Below are 17096 nucleotides of genomic sequence, written 5' to 3'. Positions count from 1 at the left end.
AGAATCAAATTAGAACAAAGCAAATACAAAACAAGTAGTTTAAAAGAGCAGCGCGACAGCAGCGCGCCCTGCAGGAAGCCAGTACCTTGACCAACTGACAGAAGATAAGTCCGCCTTAAATAGGCGAGGCGAATGGCACCACGAGCGAAGAGACGCTCCAAGATGGCGCCCGTGCAAAAACCTACACAGCCCAAGGCAAGATGGCGCCCACAGACCCAACCCCGGGACCCGGACCCGCCAAACGGCGGTGCTTTAACTCTTTAAATGCAGGTAAGAGGGCGAGGGACTATTCCCAAATGAGAGCGCCTAAAACCAAGGGAGAATCAAATTAGAACAAAGCAAATACAAAACAGGTAGTTTAAAAGAGCAGCGCGACAGCAGCGCGCCCTGCAGGAAGCCAGTACATTGACCAACTGACAGAAGATAAGTCTGCCTTAAATAGGCGAGGCGAATGGCACCACGAGCGAAGAGACGCTCCAAGATGGCGCCCGTGCAAAAACCTACACAGCCCAAGGCAAGATGGCGCCCACCGACCCAACCCCGGGACCCGGACCCGCCAAACGGCGGTGCTTGAACTCTTTAAATGCAGGTAATAGGGCGAGGGACTATTCCCAAATGAGAGCGCCTAAAAACAAGGGAGAATCAAATTAGAACAAAGCAAATACAAAACAGGTAGTTTAAAAGAGCAGCGCGACAGCAGCGCGCCCTGCAGGAAGCCAGTACCTTGACCAACTGACAGAAGATAAGTCCGCCTTAAATAGGCGAGGCGAATGGCACCACGAGCGAAGAGACGCTCCAAGATGGCGCCCGTGCAAAAACCTACACAGCCCAAGGCAAGATGGCGCCCACCGACCCAACCCCGGGACCCGGACCCGCCAAACGGCGGTGCTTTAACTCTTTAAATGCAGGTAAGAGGGCGAGGGACTATTCCCAAAGGAGAGCGCCTAAAAACAAGGGAGAATCAAATTAGAACAAAGCAAATACAAAACAGGTAGTTTAAAAGAGCAGCGCGCCCTGCAGGAAGCCAGTACCTTGACCTGGCTTCCTTCTTGCTTTGGCGTTCCCTTTGCGGAGCCTTTTTGAAAGGCACTGCTGTGGGAATGCCAAAAGACTGCCTGCCAGACAGTGACAAAAACATGTAATCTGCCGGGTGACTGGCAATCGAGTTTGGCGGTGCGGGCGGTAGAGTGTCACCTCGCACCGCAAAACTCGTAATTAGGCCCTTAGTCTTTTACATTTTCATATGATCCTATCAAATGAGTAATATAAACCATTAAAAAAATAATGCATGGCTTACAATCATTTGCTCCTCTTCACTCTCCGTTTGTTTCATCTTTCATGGCCTCTATGCCTAACTTGTTAAGTCATTACCTCCTCTAAACAACCCACAAAGGTAGGCCTGTCTTGTTAAGAGCCTGGAGAGCTACCACGTCCGAATCTCTGCTTGTTATGGAAACCCGAGAAACAATGGTTCAGACTGATTTTCTTCGCCTTTCTCACCTCAGTTTTGCAAACTATTTAGCTTTTTCTATCCATTGCTACTAGGTTTTCAAAACAGATAAAACTGATTTTTAATTTGTTGTACAGTTGGGAAGCAAAACAATACTCAATGTAATTTATCAGGGTAATTTTACTAATAGCAGCCTTGAAAAGCATACTTACTTTTGTATATTAGATGACTTACAGGCAAATATATATATTAGGTCAGTGCTTTAAATTATTTTTGATTTCGGAACAAATAGGTTTTGCACTAATTGAGCAAACAGGTTTATATAGTCATCTAGAGTGTATCATGCCGACAGCATCAGAAAGCTGTTTATGCTTATGTGAACAAACTTTGTCCTCTGCAGCCCGATACTGAAACTTGAAACAGGGAGCAGTATGACAGGAGAAACTGTAGTAACCCTCACAGTGGGAAGTAAGTTTTGAGTCAGTCCACTATTTAACAGTTGCCAAATTTCTTGTCAAACCCATTTGCTTACTTCTTATTCAATGACTTTCCTATCTCTTATTGTGTATCCCCCTTACCCAGGCAATAGCTTCTTTATCATTCTTCTAATTGGATGACATGCATGTGTTTTTTGCTCTTGCCTTTGTGTGCTGCTATGCTCCTCACATTCCCCCCCCCCCCCCCTTCCCCCGGGCTCACTGTGCTGCTCCCACTCCTTCAGCTCTTTTGCTGCTTCCTTGGATCTGCTCAGCTTTTTACATTTTTCCCCCTCAAACCACCCCCCTAACTGCAGCTCCTCGTTTGCTCAAACACTCCATGATGCTCAGCACTGCCCCACGGTGTTGAGTTGCTCTACCACCCCTGATCCTTCACTGCTTCCACACCTCTCCTTACACTGTTTTTCCACAGTCTTCTACCGGGCCACTCCTTTTTCTAAAATACACTTTTATGCACTTCTAATTTACTCACTGTGGCAGGCATCTGCCATCTTGGCAAGGTAAATTAAAAGTGTTAATAAATGATGTCATTATACAGGCACAAGTACACATCATTGTGCTGGCTGGCTATTTTTAGGTCTCTTTTTTGCCGATGCCAATCTGCATCGGCAGAAATGTCTTTTTTTGCCATTGCTGAATGGGCATCAGCAGCACTGTCAATGCCAAAAGGTCGCCAAAAGATCTATTGAATTGGCCAATTCTTGTGAAAACTGGACAGGAAGAGTGCAAATATAACTGCAGTCAGGCACTAATGTGCTTGTGCACAATAATTAGCTTTTAGTTTAAAACATTTGATTCATTTTTGAATGGTGTTAAAACATATTGAAATCAGTGCAATTTAGCAATATGAATTTGTTCCTACACAACCCTGCTAAAATGAGGTAACATCTTGCTATAACAATGTGCAGGTAAACATAATTACAACCTACTCATGTCCTTTATTAAAGGGATATCGGGATCCCCAAGGAAACCATCTTCCATTTCAGTTTCAAAGCTATTAAGTGTAGATTCGGCTCCCATAGGACTAGGTTTGTTGCTGTGGTGCATAAACTAATCTCTGCCTGTTCATGTTAAGGGAGAAACTGCAACATGCACTGACCTACTTTTTCAGACGGCTTCTTTTCATAGGAGGAAGAACAGAAAGATATTCATAATGCTGAGAGCTACTTGCTACCTGGGTTAGCAACGCAGTAGATTTATAAAAAAATACGAGCTGGAGCTCATTAAAAAACACAGAGCGATAAAGGATGGAGGGAACAGTAGACGGTGTTATGCTAACTGACAGCCACCAAAATAACGGTAGGGCTCCAGTGATGGATGCCAAAGTGACGGCAGGGCAGCCGCAGAACTGGGGTGGGGGTTGAAAAGGATGATAGTGGGTAGGGCACCAATCCCAAATCTGATCAGAAAAATGATTTAATAGAGGTGAGACAAGACAGTATGATGCAACAGCCATCATGTCAATTACCTTTGTGCAACTTGGCTCACTCTCAGACATCAGAAACTACATGTACAACCGTTTTTAGTGGTCACAAACGACCAATTGGTCCGTTTGCGACCGCTAAATAGGTCTGTGGCATATACAAACCAAATTTTGCGAGTCAGTAACCTATTACGACTCACAAAATATGGTTTGCACCGCTATTATGGAGTGTGCCAAGGGCACCCCTTCCTAATAGCGACTTGCAGGGCCATGTACGAATATTTTGCTAGTAAAATGCGGTCGCAAAACATTTGCATTTTACTGTCAATGGAAAGTTGATGATAGACCAGTCGCAAAGTGGAAGGGGTCCTCATGGGGCCTCTTCCCCATTGCGAATGTGGGTGCAAATATTTTGGGTACCACTGCCTGCTCTTAAAAAAATGAAAGGAAAACGGGCTCCATTTCACACAAAAAACAAGCATTTGTAATGCAATAGGTCTTGTATTTGCGAGAGTTGAAGCTATTGCCACTGCAAATGTAAATCCCTTTCATTTATTTCTTTTGATAATTAACACATAAATAAAAGGATCAAACTTGTGTAAATGCGAGAACTATTTCATTTCAAAGAAGCAGCCCTCTTTGTCCCGGTTTACTTGGAAAGTAAAAGCACACCTGGTGCGCTGAATATGGCAGACAAGCATGTTGTGCCTGCAGTAGGAGACACTCGTTAAAAAAAATGGTGCTTGCAGACTAAATACGACATAATGATTAACAACAGAAGTAAAAGAGCCAGTCCTCATGGGAGGTTACAAATCAAGTAAAGGAGGACTAACAAGCCTATTAAGGAATCAGAAGCCAGCATTTACAAATGACAATGACACAAGACAATGAAAAATGCGGGTGGAGCTTCAAGTCCATACTCTAATACAGCGTGGCTCGCAAAGCAGCGCAAGCACTGGCCAAGCGCAACCTAAAAAACTGCTTTATTAACCAAGCTAATCCGTTTTCTTGTTTGAAGGGACTATACACCAACCGCCTTGTGAACTTCCGGTACTGCCTTGTCCTCCAAATTACTCCAGACTTAGTAAAGAAAACGAACTATAGCAGATTATTTAAATCAACATAAGCAGTTTTAAATAATGCCAACCTTATTCCACAGACATACTCTGTTATCGTTTTTCAGTTGGCATAGAGGTTTGTTTTTTTAGCAGTGAGACAAATAAAAACCTACCATCCTCCAAGATACACACACTTCAAAACAAGCGTTTTCACTTTATTTATTTTTAACACACATATACCAGTGCTCACAGCAAGGTGTGCTGCCCTGGCACCCTTTCTGTGGTGTCACACTCACATACACATTCCAGCATAATGAAATCATATTAGCTGACGAGCTTCATTAATAACCACAGGGGTGGCCCACCTTCTTATGGGCAAGTGTGAAAAAAATTCTGACAGCCTGGCTAAAAAAAACAAAATGCAAACAGCTGACCATAAAAAGGTACATTTCATAAAGGTGGTATAGTTTCACTGAGGCTGGGAAAATGGCGGCCGAATGAGGGCCTTGCCCATAGTCAGTGGCACGTCAGTGCGCCGTTCCTATTAGCAGCTGGCCTTCCGCGAAGCATGGTGAAATGCAACTAATATAGCCTGTAAGGGATTTGAAATTCATCTGAAAGCAGATGAGGCTTGTCAATCATGTAATGCTTTGCGCGCTCTTTTCATACTGTTTTGGCAGCTGTACAACAATTTAAAGTAGCACAAAACAAGCTTGAAGGAGGGATAAAAACAAAGTTTAAACAAGCTTAAACACATTCAACAAGTTCAAACACATTCAAACATTTTGTGACCAAGCTGTAGTAATCCTAAAATGTGATCAACTTGGCCACGTGCAAGTGATAGATTTTGCTCGCCTGTTTGGATAGTTTACAGAGCTCGATTTCAAATCAATTACTTATGTTATGCAGTCAGATATTTTCCCCATGCAAGGAAATATTACTTTTTTATGTGTCAAAGTACCCATTATAGTTGCTTGAACATGTTTCTGCTGTTTGACAAATGTAAACGTACTGCAACGCCTGAATGTAAACTTGATTTTGCACTGTTATGTGTGTTTATTCTCTGTTTAGGCAGCAGACATGTCACCAATTTACTCCACAGCGCCCAGGCGTTCTTGCGGCCTAGTTGACGTTAAAGAAAACCACATAAATAATAATTTTAGCATATTGCCTGCACACTCTTGTGTAATATAGCAGCACGAGAAATGGATGAACAGCACAGCGAGGATAAACGGGCAACTCAGTCCTTCAAAAAACGTGCCAATAAAACAGAAAATTGTCTTTTTTTTCTCCACCAATGGGAAACCGTCCCTGGGACAAGGCAGAGCGAGAGGGTGGGGGAGGGAAAAGGTGGCAGGGAGCCAAGCTTCCTTCACTCCCCGCAGACAAAGCCTGAACACATGACCTTCACAGCACATGCAGAGCCAGCATGCCACACCGCAGGTGTGTCCGCATACTGGCTCAGCTGGCTGATATACTGAGATCCCTTCAAAACATGTATTCACCATGAACGAAGCGCTCGTATAGTATTAACACAGAGGAAGCCACTAGGTTACAGAATTGTACTATAGATTCGCTCATTCGTGTTTTTAAAGTTACAACGTACTTTGAATAATAAAAAAAACCACTCAATCTCTTATTTGGTGTTGACAAGTGACTCCTGGACTCATGCCTGTTGAGTGATATTCAGCCACGTGAGGATTAAAGAAGTGTACTAAGATGTAAAATACAACTACTGGGATTACCAGGCGGTGTTAAGAGCAGCATAATACGTGTAACTGCAAGCCATGATTCCATTACACTTCTAGTACCAAGAGCGTGTAGTAGTGAGCTATGAAAGGACTGCAGGAATGAAAGTCAGCGACAGTAAGAGAACGTTTATGGAAAACGCAGAACTGGTCTTGGAGAGGGGGAGGGGAAAGCACACTGCTCCTACTACAGCTCAGACCCAAAGGAAGAGAGCGAGCTTTCAAAACAAGAGGGGAGGGGAGGGCATAGGCTGCTCACATAAAGAATACAAGACAGGAGCCAGCACAGATACAAGGGGATTTGTGGGGAGGAGGACAGCAATACCACATAATTAGATTGGAGTACAAAATAAGAAAAAGGGAGGATAGGGCACAACGCTCTCAGCAAACTCAAAATCTCTGGAAATATAAACACCTATTAAGGGAGGGAAGCTAATGTATACAGAACGGAGGGAAGAGAGGCAGGGACACTGCACAAATTCAGGAAAGAGTCATAACAAAACAAGCTCACCTGCAAAATTAAAAGCGACCTTTGAAATATGACCCAGAACAGATGGCACCCTGCGCGCCGCTGCATGCTCCCGACAGCTGTAGGCCGTGGGACGAAACATTTACGGGGAAAGGTGGGACATGTACCCGCCTTTGGCCAATTGCATGCTTTCATTTTTTGAAAGCCACACGCAATGGCCAATACAATGTGTCCCCCCCCCCAAAAAAAAGTGCCACACGCACGTGTTTGCTGAAAAGCTGGAGTGGTTCCAAGAGGTCATCTCCTGGGGCAGCGAATGCGCGCTGCGCTAGGCTCGACCTAAAAAGTAGTCACACACATGGTGGGCTGCTGACACCAGCGGGCCACCATTCCTCTGAGTGCCTGCCATTCACAATGGGTCACAAATTGCCACCTGCCTGATGAATTTTAAAGAGGAAGGTCCCTTGCGAACCATTCAGGAATCACAAACAGTGCCTCAGACACTGTCGCAAATTGTGAGCCGCAAAATATTGCAATTTGCGACTTTCAAAATGGAATGGTCGTACATCTGGCCCCTGACTCCTACTGTGCTGATGAGTCGAGCGAGTAAACCAACTTACCTTCAAAGCAGTTACCTTAAAGCACGTTCCTGATTTTAATCACCTCATTTACTTATTTTTCACTTAGTAAACCTTCATTTTCATTGGTGACTGGATGAATAGTAAGATAGCTATGCATCGTTTCAGTAAAAACTATATAAAATAAAAAATGTGAAGACTGTAACTTACTTTAACAAATGATTTGCAACAGATGAGTGTGCATTCAGACGCCCACTATACAATTCTTCAGAAGCCCATTGCATTATAGACTTATGCATCCGGTACTGCACTGTCAGCATCTTTACCACCTTCTCACCATACTTCTCAATTAGACGCTCCATTAAACTCAGAGAAAGGCCTTTTGCAGCAGCACTAGATCAAGGTAAATTAACAAACCTGAGGTAAGAGAACATGAATGTATCCACAATATTTACGTCAACAAAAAATTATTTAGCAAAGTCAACTGTAGGAGAACGATACAATAGGCAGTTCTTTTTAACAAACAAAATTGAGAATAGGAGAATGCATTATATATTGACAGTTTTGCACTAAAACAAAGAAAGTACTACATACATACATTTACATTGGAATCATAAGTTTTATACCAATTTGTAAGCTTAATATCCAAGTAAAAAAGGCAATAAATGTAGAATATTTTATAAATCATGTGGTCTATTTAACCTTATAACAGAAGATTCCATTTTATATTGTCCTGTGAAAGTTTGAATGCAATTTTGAGAACTGGCATTCAGCAAAATGTAGAACACAAACTTCATAAATCAGTTTTACCAATAAAAATCTTTTTCAAATGAAACCAATCATAGCGAAGATCTCTAAAACTGAATTCTTTCCTCCAGACATGCCATAAATAAATCATGAATATGTATGCAAGTGCGAATGTATGGTGGGGAGAGAGTTATAGTTACTTTAGGGCGCACAATATAGTTATATGATATAAGTATTACTGGTGAAATTCAGTGGATTTGTTGGTTTAAAACGTTATGTTTAAACTGACATTTTCACCTAACTGTAACATCCATTTAAGCTGTTTTTTCTGTGAATTTCTAAGATTTTTAATGTAAAGTAGGCTAGAATTACAATTATTACCTAGAATATCCTTTTAAGTTTTGTTTTTTTCAGAGAATTTCTATGTCTTTTTAATGTAAAGTAAGATGCCAGGCCAGGCCCTGCACCCAACCCCGTGGGTGCCCACCGACGTTCACAGCGGCTATATCATTTAACAATATAAAGGGTGTCATTTTAAGTAAGGCAGACCGATGGAATTTTTCAAAGGGTCAGAACACAAAAATATAAAAAGGTGCCTAATGGCTTTATCAAGGGGTCAGTGCATCAACCTATACAAAGGAGACCTGTTGCCTTTATCAAAAAGTCACCAATTACTAAAATCAAGTGTATATTTTATAAATTCACGCATAGCATGTTCAATAATCTTGATTGTCACAATATTTTCAATATGGCACTTAAAAAAAACAAATTAAACATCTCTTTGAGGCTTTTATAAAGCACATTTTTCAGGCCGGCCACAAAATGCAGCCACAGAATGAACAAAACATGGTTCCTGCAATCCATCTAAAGAGCATACAGATCCAACTTGGAGTGTTTTAAAAAATATGTTAAGCTCTCACGGGGTCATGGATTCAATGACCCAGGAGACTTACTGTGTTAAAATATATTATTTTTTTTTTTTACATTCAGTGGGTGCCCCGGTAAACGCACAACTTGTCAAGTTTTTGGGGCTGCGGGGTGCCCCAAGGCCCCCCTCACCTAAATTGAAAATTCAGCCCTAGGGTTGAGGTTCCCAGGGTAAGAAACTAGGGGAAGGGGGCCTAAGGCCCCAGGGGATAGGGTCAAAGGTGCCTTTCTGAGGATCAGGGAGAGAGACTGCATGTCCCCGCCCCTAAATGTTATATCTGACCCAGGGGATGGTGCCGCAGGAGCCTCGTAAAGCTAAGGGAAGAAGGCACAATTCCACTCCCCTATAACAATAATTGTGCCAGTCCCAGAGTCAAAGTCAAAGTCAAAATAACCTTTATTCGGATTTTACATTATCCATAAAAGTGTACACATAACTACATACATGGTCAAATACAAGGATCATCGTTGACCCAGCAAAAATATATACATAGGACATATATCTAAGAACATATGTTGAACACATACTTTCTAAAAGGCATAGAGCGTACATCTTGGATTTTAACTATCTGGATAAAAAGCACAGTGTAATAACAGCCAAGAATCAAAGGGTAAATTAATATCTAAATCGCCATCATTTACTACGATACTGATACGCGAAGAGTAGTACACATATTTACAAATAACAACATAGATTTTAAAGTGTCGATGTGCAGAAAATTCAGAGATCATAAAGTGCCAATGTGCAAAGGTACAAAGAAACCTCCTCCAATCTTATTGAAATAACATGGCAATATATACATAGGACATATCTAGCAGCATTATGTTAATCGCCAGTTTTCTAAAGTGCATAGGACATACATCCTAGTTATTGGACTATCTTAATAAAGTGCATCGTGTAATAGCAGCCAGAGATCAAGAAATGAATTAATATTTATATCTCCGTATTACTACAGTACTGGCAAGAGAAAAGAGGTTCATATATTTACAGATAGCAACATCGGTTATAATGTGCAAATGTACAAATGTGCAAAAAAAGCAACTTCCCAATCTGTTAAGAAGACATAGATCATATAAAAGTTCATTCATAGAAGTGCGGGATCGTACGGCCATTTTTTAAAAAGTACACACACGAAATATTAGTCCATCATCTTTAAGCTGTAAAACAGATTTAAATGCCACATTAAAATAGTTTATGCCTTTGGCTCTAAAAATGGTATCAGGAGGGGCCTACTGTATTTTTAATAATAGGAACAAAAGAACAAGAAATGCAGTAGGGTTTGCTTTCCAGCATTCTGACATGGGCAGACCAAATTCTCAATATTACAAAGGTAGCCCGAGGGAAAACACAATAGATCCATTATAGATCCTGCTCTCAGTCGAAATAAAAGGCTGCGCTCCCAGCATGTGATTTCTTTGAGGAGGTAGCCAGCTGGTGTGGGTGAAGTAGATACAATATCACCTTCAATTTGGATATAGCGCTTTACAGAGGATTTCACTGATTCTGCATTGTATCTAGTCCTCCATAATGCCTGTAGAGGATAATCCAGAACAGCACAGGGCGTGCCTTAATGTAGTCCTCCAAATAGAACAATTTTAGTTCATTGTGGCTTATGAAGGTGGAAGATGAAATTGGTAACCCCAAAAGCCTTCTGCAAAATCTATTCTCCTCTGCCTGGATGTTTTTTTAGGTTTGAGTATCCCCAGATTTCGGCCCTGTATGTCATAACGGGGACGCATTGCGTTTTATAGATCTTTAACAGGGGCTGAACCACCTCAAATCTCTTAGGCTTGGAGAGAGAAAGTACAGAGTTTATGACCTTAATAAATTTAGTCCGACCGTATGCCAAATGGGGAGTCCATGAGCCATTGTCAGAAAATTGTAAACCCAGATAGGGAAAAGTGCGAGTGCATAACAGTGATCCCGATCTAAAACAATCCTATTAATGTGCTGTTTTTTAGGCCCACAACACATTAAAAACGGTTTTTTAAAATTAGTATTAAGATCGAGATTATACATAAAATCCACAAATCCCCTCACTAAAATCCTCAGGGCATTCGGTGTACGACCCATTAAAACTGCATCATCTGCATAGAGTACGGAAGGGAGTTTGATGCCATTTATTATAGGGACATCCGAAGTTAAAATAGACAGGGCGTTATGAAGTTCATTGATAAATAAAATAAATAAAAGAGGGGCAAGAACGCACCCTTGTCTGACGCCTCTGCCAACCGTTATGTCCCCTCAGACTGCTCCATCCATACTTATTCTTACTCTTGCTTTTAGGTCTCTATGCAGGTATGCCAGAAAATATACAAGATTATTATCAAGGCCGTAATCTAATAGGCGTTGCCAGAGTTTCGACCTGTTAACAAAGTCGAAAGCGGACGAAAGGTCCATAAAAGCCAGGTACAGTAGACCGTGTCTGGCGATAGTATATTTTCCTATAATTAGGTTCAAATTCAGGCACTGTTCCACTGTACCCAGGTGGCTCCGGAAACCTAACTGGCATTTATAAAATGTTTTCTTCTTCAGCCCATGCCCTGATTTTATTAGATAAAACTCTTCCCAGTATTTTGAGGGTATTGTTAATTAAAGAGATCGGCCTATAACTGCTAGGATCCGATCTTGATCCTTTTTTAAAAATAGGTACGATTACAGAGGTTGACCATGTCTTAGGTATAGCTGTTGTGGTTAAATTATTAAAAACATTTAATATTAAGGGGGCCCAGAATTCCTGTTCTACTTTTATGAGGTCTATCGATAGGCCATCGGGGCCTGGGGCTTTATTACCCATACTCTGGGATATTGCCTTCTCAACCTTGCCAATAGTTATTAAAATTTTAGTAGGACACATAACAGACAAGGTGTTATCACAATATAATGGGGGAGCGTATATTTTGGAGAAGTGGTTGACCCATGCTTCATTAGAAATGTTACAGTCTAGGGTTGTGGTGGGATTCCCAAAAGTTCTTAGGGATTTAGTAGCGGACCAAAAGATAGTTGTGCTTTTGGTATTGGCGGCACAAGCCAACTTATCCAACTGTTCTTTTAAGACAGTGTCGCACCTGGTTCTTAAGGCCCTCTTTTAATTAGTCCTTAGGGTGCGAATAAGCATTGGATCTCTGGTATCTGCTGACAGAGCCGCTCTTAACTCCCGATTGGCTCTGGAGCAGATGTTCTCAAACCATTTTGGGTCAGGATTATGGGTACCCACTGGTCTAGAGATCAGATTTTTTATGCCTTCACATAGTTCTGTAAATGCAATAACTACTGAGGGACTGGGGTCTGATAAGGCCAGGCACGTTTTCCATAGAGTGGGATATGTTTTTATCATCTTAACAAAGAGTTCTTTGTAATCTAATCCTCTCCATTTGACTCTCAATGTGTCAGTGGAGAGGAGTAAGTCACGCGCTCCTAGTTCCCTCCTAAATTTTTCACCACATGCTACCTTTAGTAAAACAATTATGGGATTATGGTCTCCGTAAGAGGACCGCTTTACCTCTGCCCCGAGGAGATAACTTTGTAACAAGGGTGATATAAAAACATAGTCAATAACTGACCCTCGTCCTAGTCCTCTATAGGTGGGCGTTGGATTCTTCTTATTATTATTAGTTGGGGCGATATCCATAACATTTAGGAGGCTTGAGTTAATGAAATGATCAATCAGCTCATATACCCTTTTGCATGGGTTATGGGCATTTGAATTCAAGGGGAATCCAACGGGGCCTCTTCCAATCCTAGAGTTAAAGTTGCCCCCCCAGGAAAATGCCCACCAAATTTTATTTCTCTAATAGGTTGTCTTGATCCATAATAAAATTAAAAAGTTGGACAAAATTGGAATTCGGGATTGTTAAAAAGTCATTATTATAAAAATTAATAAAGCAAATAGAGGGACCTCTTGTGTAAATTAGAGCTTGGAAATTGGCGTGACCTGTTGGGATTAATTTTATTCTACCTCCTAAAGCGATTCTAATCCATATTGATAGTCCCCCTATCGGTCTACCGTGGCTGGGGGTGGCGGGGATGGTATTAAAGCATTCATATCCCTCGCGATATAGCTCTTTAGGGGCCCAAGTCTCTTGGAACAAGAGGACATCATATTCCCTAATCATATCCACCCACTCTGATAATTGTAACTTTGAGGCTAAGCCTGCCACGTTCCAGCTCAAGACCTTCAATATGGATTCGGATATCTCAGCTTTACAATGGATGGTTGCTTCACGGCTTGCACCATATGCAGAATCAAAAACAGTGTCACTTTTTTAATGAATTTTATCTGTGTTCATCTTCTGGTTATATTGATTCTGCATATGGTGCAATATTAAATGTTTGTTTTTATCTTTATTTTTATTATTGGTTAGTTAGTACAACCAAGGGAAAAATCTGTTTTTTTATTTCCAGATCAGAAAGGGCCAGGTATTGATTTGTGAGCTGGGGGAAGCTAGGAACTGGATGATGTGACTGTGGACGTTTATAAAAGAACCCCAGGGGCAAGCCGCAGATGTTAGTTTGGCTAGAGTCACTGATTTCCTTAACTTCAACTATGGATGCAGCGATCCGTGGGTGTGAAAAATTAATAACAATGCAGTCCCCTTGGATTGTTTTTGGTGCGTGACCTATCCAGCCCACCCTACGGACCATTAAGATTTCATTCATGTCAGGCCTTTTGAACCTTTTATGTTTAGCCAACCAACCCATACATTTGTTTCTAAGCTGGACCCATGACTCAGATGTATTTCTCTGTAGGGGAGGAACCCCTGCCAGGACTATGACGTATGGGCAGGATGGAGGTGGCAGGTTCAGAATATCTTTATTGGGTTCGTCAGACACTTTGTCCGTGGGCACAGCTCTGTTGGCATTATCTTTCGTCTTGCTATGAGCAGGGTTTACATTGGTGTCGTGTGATGAGCCGGGGCATATGGGAGTATTACAATCATTGGTGACTGACACAGATTTGGTGATTTGAGTTGGTGGAGATGCTGGTGCAGACAAGGGGGTCCCAGAAGGCTTAGATACTACAATTTTGGATACTAAGGGTGGAGGAAGAGTCAGTTGTTTCCCTGGCATATGGTTTTTCCGGGGGTTAACAGAGTTGGTAAGTTCGTTAGCTTCCTTATTAGGCAGAGTAGGTTTCGAAATTAGACTTTCCAGGCGGTCTAATCGTTTCCACAACCTATCAAAACTTAAGTCTGTCAATCCTTTGATGGGGTTACAGACTGTATCGACAATAATGTCGATAGCTGTGTCCCCCAATATAAAATCAGAAAATCCAGTTTGTGTGGAATGTGTTTCTTAAGAGTTACATTGTGAAACCTCCCCTGTTACAATAGTTGGAGTAGTGATATCATTGCATCCATTGCCAGTTGGAACTTGATCCTTGGAGGGTTCATGATTGGTGGTAGGATCAATGGTAGTGGAATTGCCCTTAAACCATCTATTTAAAGTTGCTTGTTGGGGTTTCAGACGGGGTGGCTGTATTCTTTTAGGGTTAGGGCAGGATTGTTTGGATGCCTTCCTCTTCTTTTTAGTACCACATATTTCCGGGTCAGGCGTGATGGGTACATTCACCGTAGGTGAATCGTCAATTAGGCTAGAGTCAGCTTCAACATGGACAACCGGGCTAATCAATTCTTGGCCTACCATTTCCAGAGAGGTGTCTCCTGTTACAATTTGAGGGGAATGTACAGTTGCCATATGCGATGAGGAACGAGCTGTACAATTGTCTGGGGTATCCAGAAGGTTTGTACCTGGTGGTTTGATGGAGCCCACGGGCAGTCTTTTCTTTGCCATCTGTATTTCGTTACTCACCAGGGTCATAGCATGCTCCAGTGCGCAGTCAATAGCATTTAAGTTAGTCCCGGTGGCTATGGCGCTGTTCTTTCCCATTTTATATTACAAGTCAGCACCGGGAGATAATGTAAATGTGAAGACGCTCACCAGCCGTGTGTTGAGAAGAAAAGGTAAGGGATATGGCCCTGCCCTGCCTCCTCCCCCGGACGGCCACAGACGGCTCGCCCTTTGCACGGGCTTAGCCTGGCGCACGCCCGCGCGCGTCCTGCGACGCTGACAAAGCCTGCTTCCTTTCAAGCGCCTCCGGGCGCGGTGGCAAGCGGAAGTGCTCGCAGAGCACTCTGGGAGCTGTAGTCTCCCCCGCGGCGTCCTCCTGCTACACTGGACTACTGCGGCGGGAGAGCTGCAGCGTGAGGTCCCCAGAGGTGGCGAGTGGCTGCTCACAATGTTTGTTGCCCCCACAGAAGGTATGGTGCTTGTGCGAAGGTGTCCCCGCTCCTCCGATGGAGCTTTCTTCCTTTCAAGCGCCTCCGGGCGTGCTGGCAAGCGGAAATGCTCGCAGAGCACTCTGGGAGCTGTAGTCTCCCCGCGGCGTCCTCCTGCTACACTGGACTACTGCGGTGGGAGAGAGCTGCAGCGTGAGGTCCCCAGAGGTGGCGAGTGGCTGCTCACGATGTTTGTTGCCCCCACAGAAGGTATGGCGCTTGTGCGAAGGTGTCCCCGAGTCCTAAAATGGCTGCCGCCACATCTTTGTTGATGAGATGGCAGTGAATCAGATCTTATCTTTTGATCTGCTGGGTCCGTGGTTTCTTCGCGGCGCAATGTATACATAAAGTTTAACCCTAATTTCTCAAATACTACTTAATTGAATTGAATTACGCATTTGTATAGCGCATGGCTACCAGGAGGCATCCCAGCGCTTTAGACTCATTCATTCTCTGAGGTTTAAGCGAACAAGAAGGTTTTTAGCAAATTTCGAAATCTTAAATGGTTTACTTCCATTCTGATTGATTCGGGGAGGTTGTTCCATAAATTTGTGGCTTGTAAGGAAAAGCGTCTCCCCCCGTACGCACTGTCCTTGGTTTCGGAACCACTAGCAAATTTTTGTTACTGGATCTCAGAGTCCGCTTGGGGTTATATGGGCAGAACATTGATTGAATAAGTGCTGGTCCGATTTTATTGACTGCCTTGTGTACCATAGTCACGGCTTTAAATTCCACTCTCTGTTGCACTGGTAGCCAGTGAAGCTGGCGCAATCCAGGCTTAGCGGATGACCTTCATGGGACATTCAACAGCATTCGTGCTGCACAATTCTGTACTGTCTGAAGAATTTTAACTGTCCCTAGAGGAATCCCGAGGTATAGTGCGTTAGCATAATCTAGGCGTGATAAGATCAGCGCTTGCACCATGATCTTCCTAGCTTCAAAAGGAAGAAGCTTAACCATTTTTCTCAATAGCCTGATCAGAGCGAAGCAGGTACCTGCTACCTTCCGGGCCTGTACGGCAAAGTTCAGAGCTGGGTCCAGCCAGACCCCCAGGCTCTTGATTTGCTCCTTTGGTGGGGGCGGCTGGCCAAGGCTTAACAGGCTACCAATTTTCAACAGTGGTGGTTGGGTTGTATCCCAGCATCATCACCTCAGTTTTCGCGCCGTTTAGCTTTAAGAAGGATTTATCGATCCATTCATGGATCTTGCCAAGGCAGGTGGAAAGATTATCATATGGGGCGGCTTGAGTAGTCAAGGAGATGATGAGCTGGGTGTCGTCTGCATACGTCACCAGTTGTACCCCCCAGGGCAATACCACCTCAGCCAACGGCCTCATATATATGTTAAATAAGGTGGGGCTGAGGGATGAACCCTGGGGAACACCACACTGAAGACGCATTTGGGGGGAGGATACATTGTCCTCAACCACCACGAACGACCTGTCGGACAGGAAGGAGCACAGCCAATTAAGCGCCTGGCCCGTGACACCTACTTCTCTTAGCCTCTGAATCAGAATGGAATGATTCACAGTGTCAAAGGCTGCGCTGAGATCTAAAAGTAGTATGGCCGCACAACTTCCACTGTCCATGATCTTCCTTGTTTCTTCCACCACTGTGATCAAGGTTGTTTCAGTACCCTGCTTGCTTCTGAAACCTGTCTGTGTGGGGTGTAGGGAGTTACTATCCTCCAAGAAGGAAGAGAGCACAGAATTTACATGCTTCTCAGCAAGTTTGCTAATAGTTGGCAAAAGACATATAGGTCGGTAGTTTGCCCAGTCTTCCGGATTAAGATTGGGCTTCTTTAGCAAGGCCCTAACTCTTGCCTGTTTCCAGGAAGGAGGCACAATGCCTGATGCTAAGGAGGAGTTAATCGCCTCCTGAATCACTGGGCTCACAGTATCGGACACCAGGTTCAATATGG

General features: G+C 43.1%; 1 protein-coding gene across 2 annotated transcripts in view; it reads right to left on the bottom strand.

Moving 5' to 3' along the window:
- IGHMBP2 (immunoglobulin mu DNA binding protein 2) overlaps positions 1–17096 on the bottom strand; it is a 335240-nt gene that overhangs the window by 133827 nt on the left and 184317 nt on the right. For both annotated transcript variants that reach the window (XM_086957844.1, XM_086957845.1), the window contains exon 9: positions 7434–7616. In XM_086957844.1, the coding sequence (XP_086813970.1) occupies positions 7434–7616 (183 nt within the window). The remainder of the gene's footprint in view (positions 1–7433; positions 7617–17096) is intronic.

This window comes from Lissotriton vulgaris, chromosome 2_1 (assembly GCF_964263255.1).
Source record: "Lissotriton vulgaris chromosome 2_1, aLisVul1.2, whole genome shotgun sequence".
Taxonomy (NCBI): domain Eukaryota; kingdom Metazoa; phylum Chordata; class Amphibia; order Caudata; family Salamandridae; genus Lissotriton; species Lissotriton vulgaris.
Note: the sequence above shows the minus strand (reverse complement) of the source record. Positions and strands in the feature narration are given on the sequence as shown.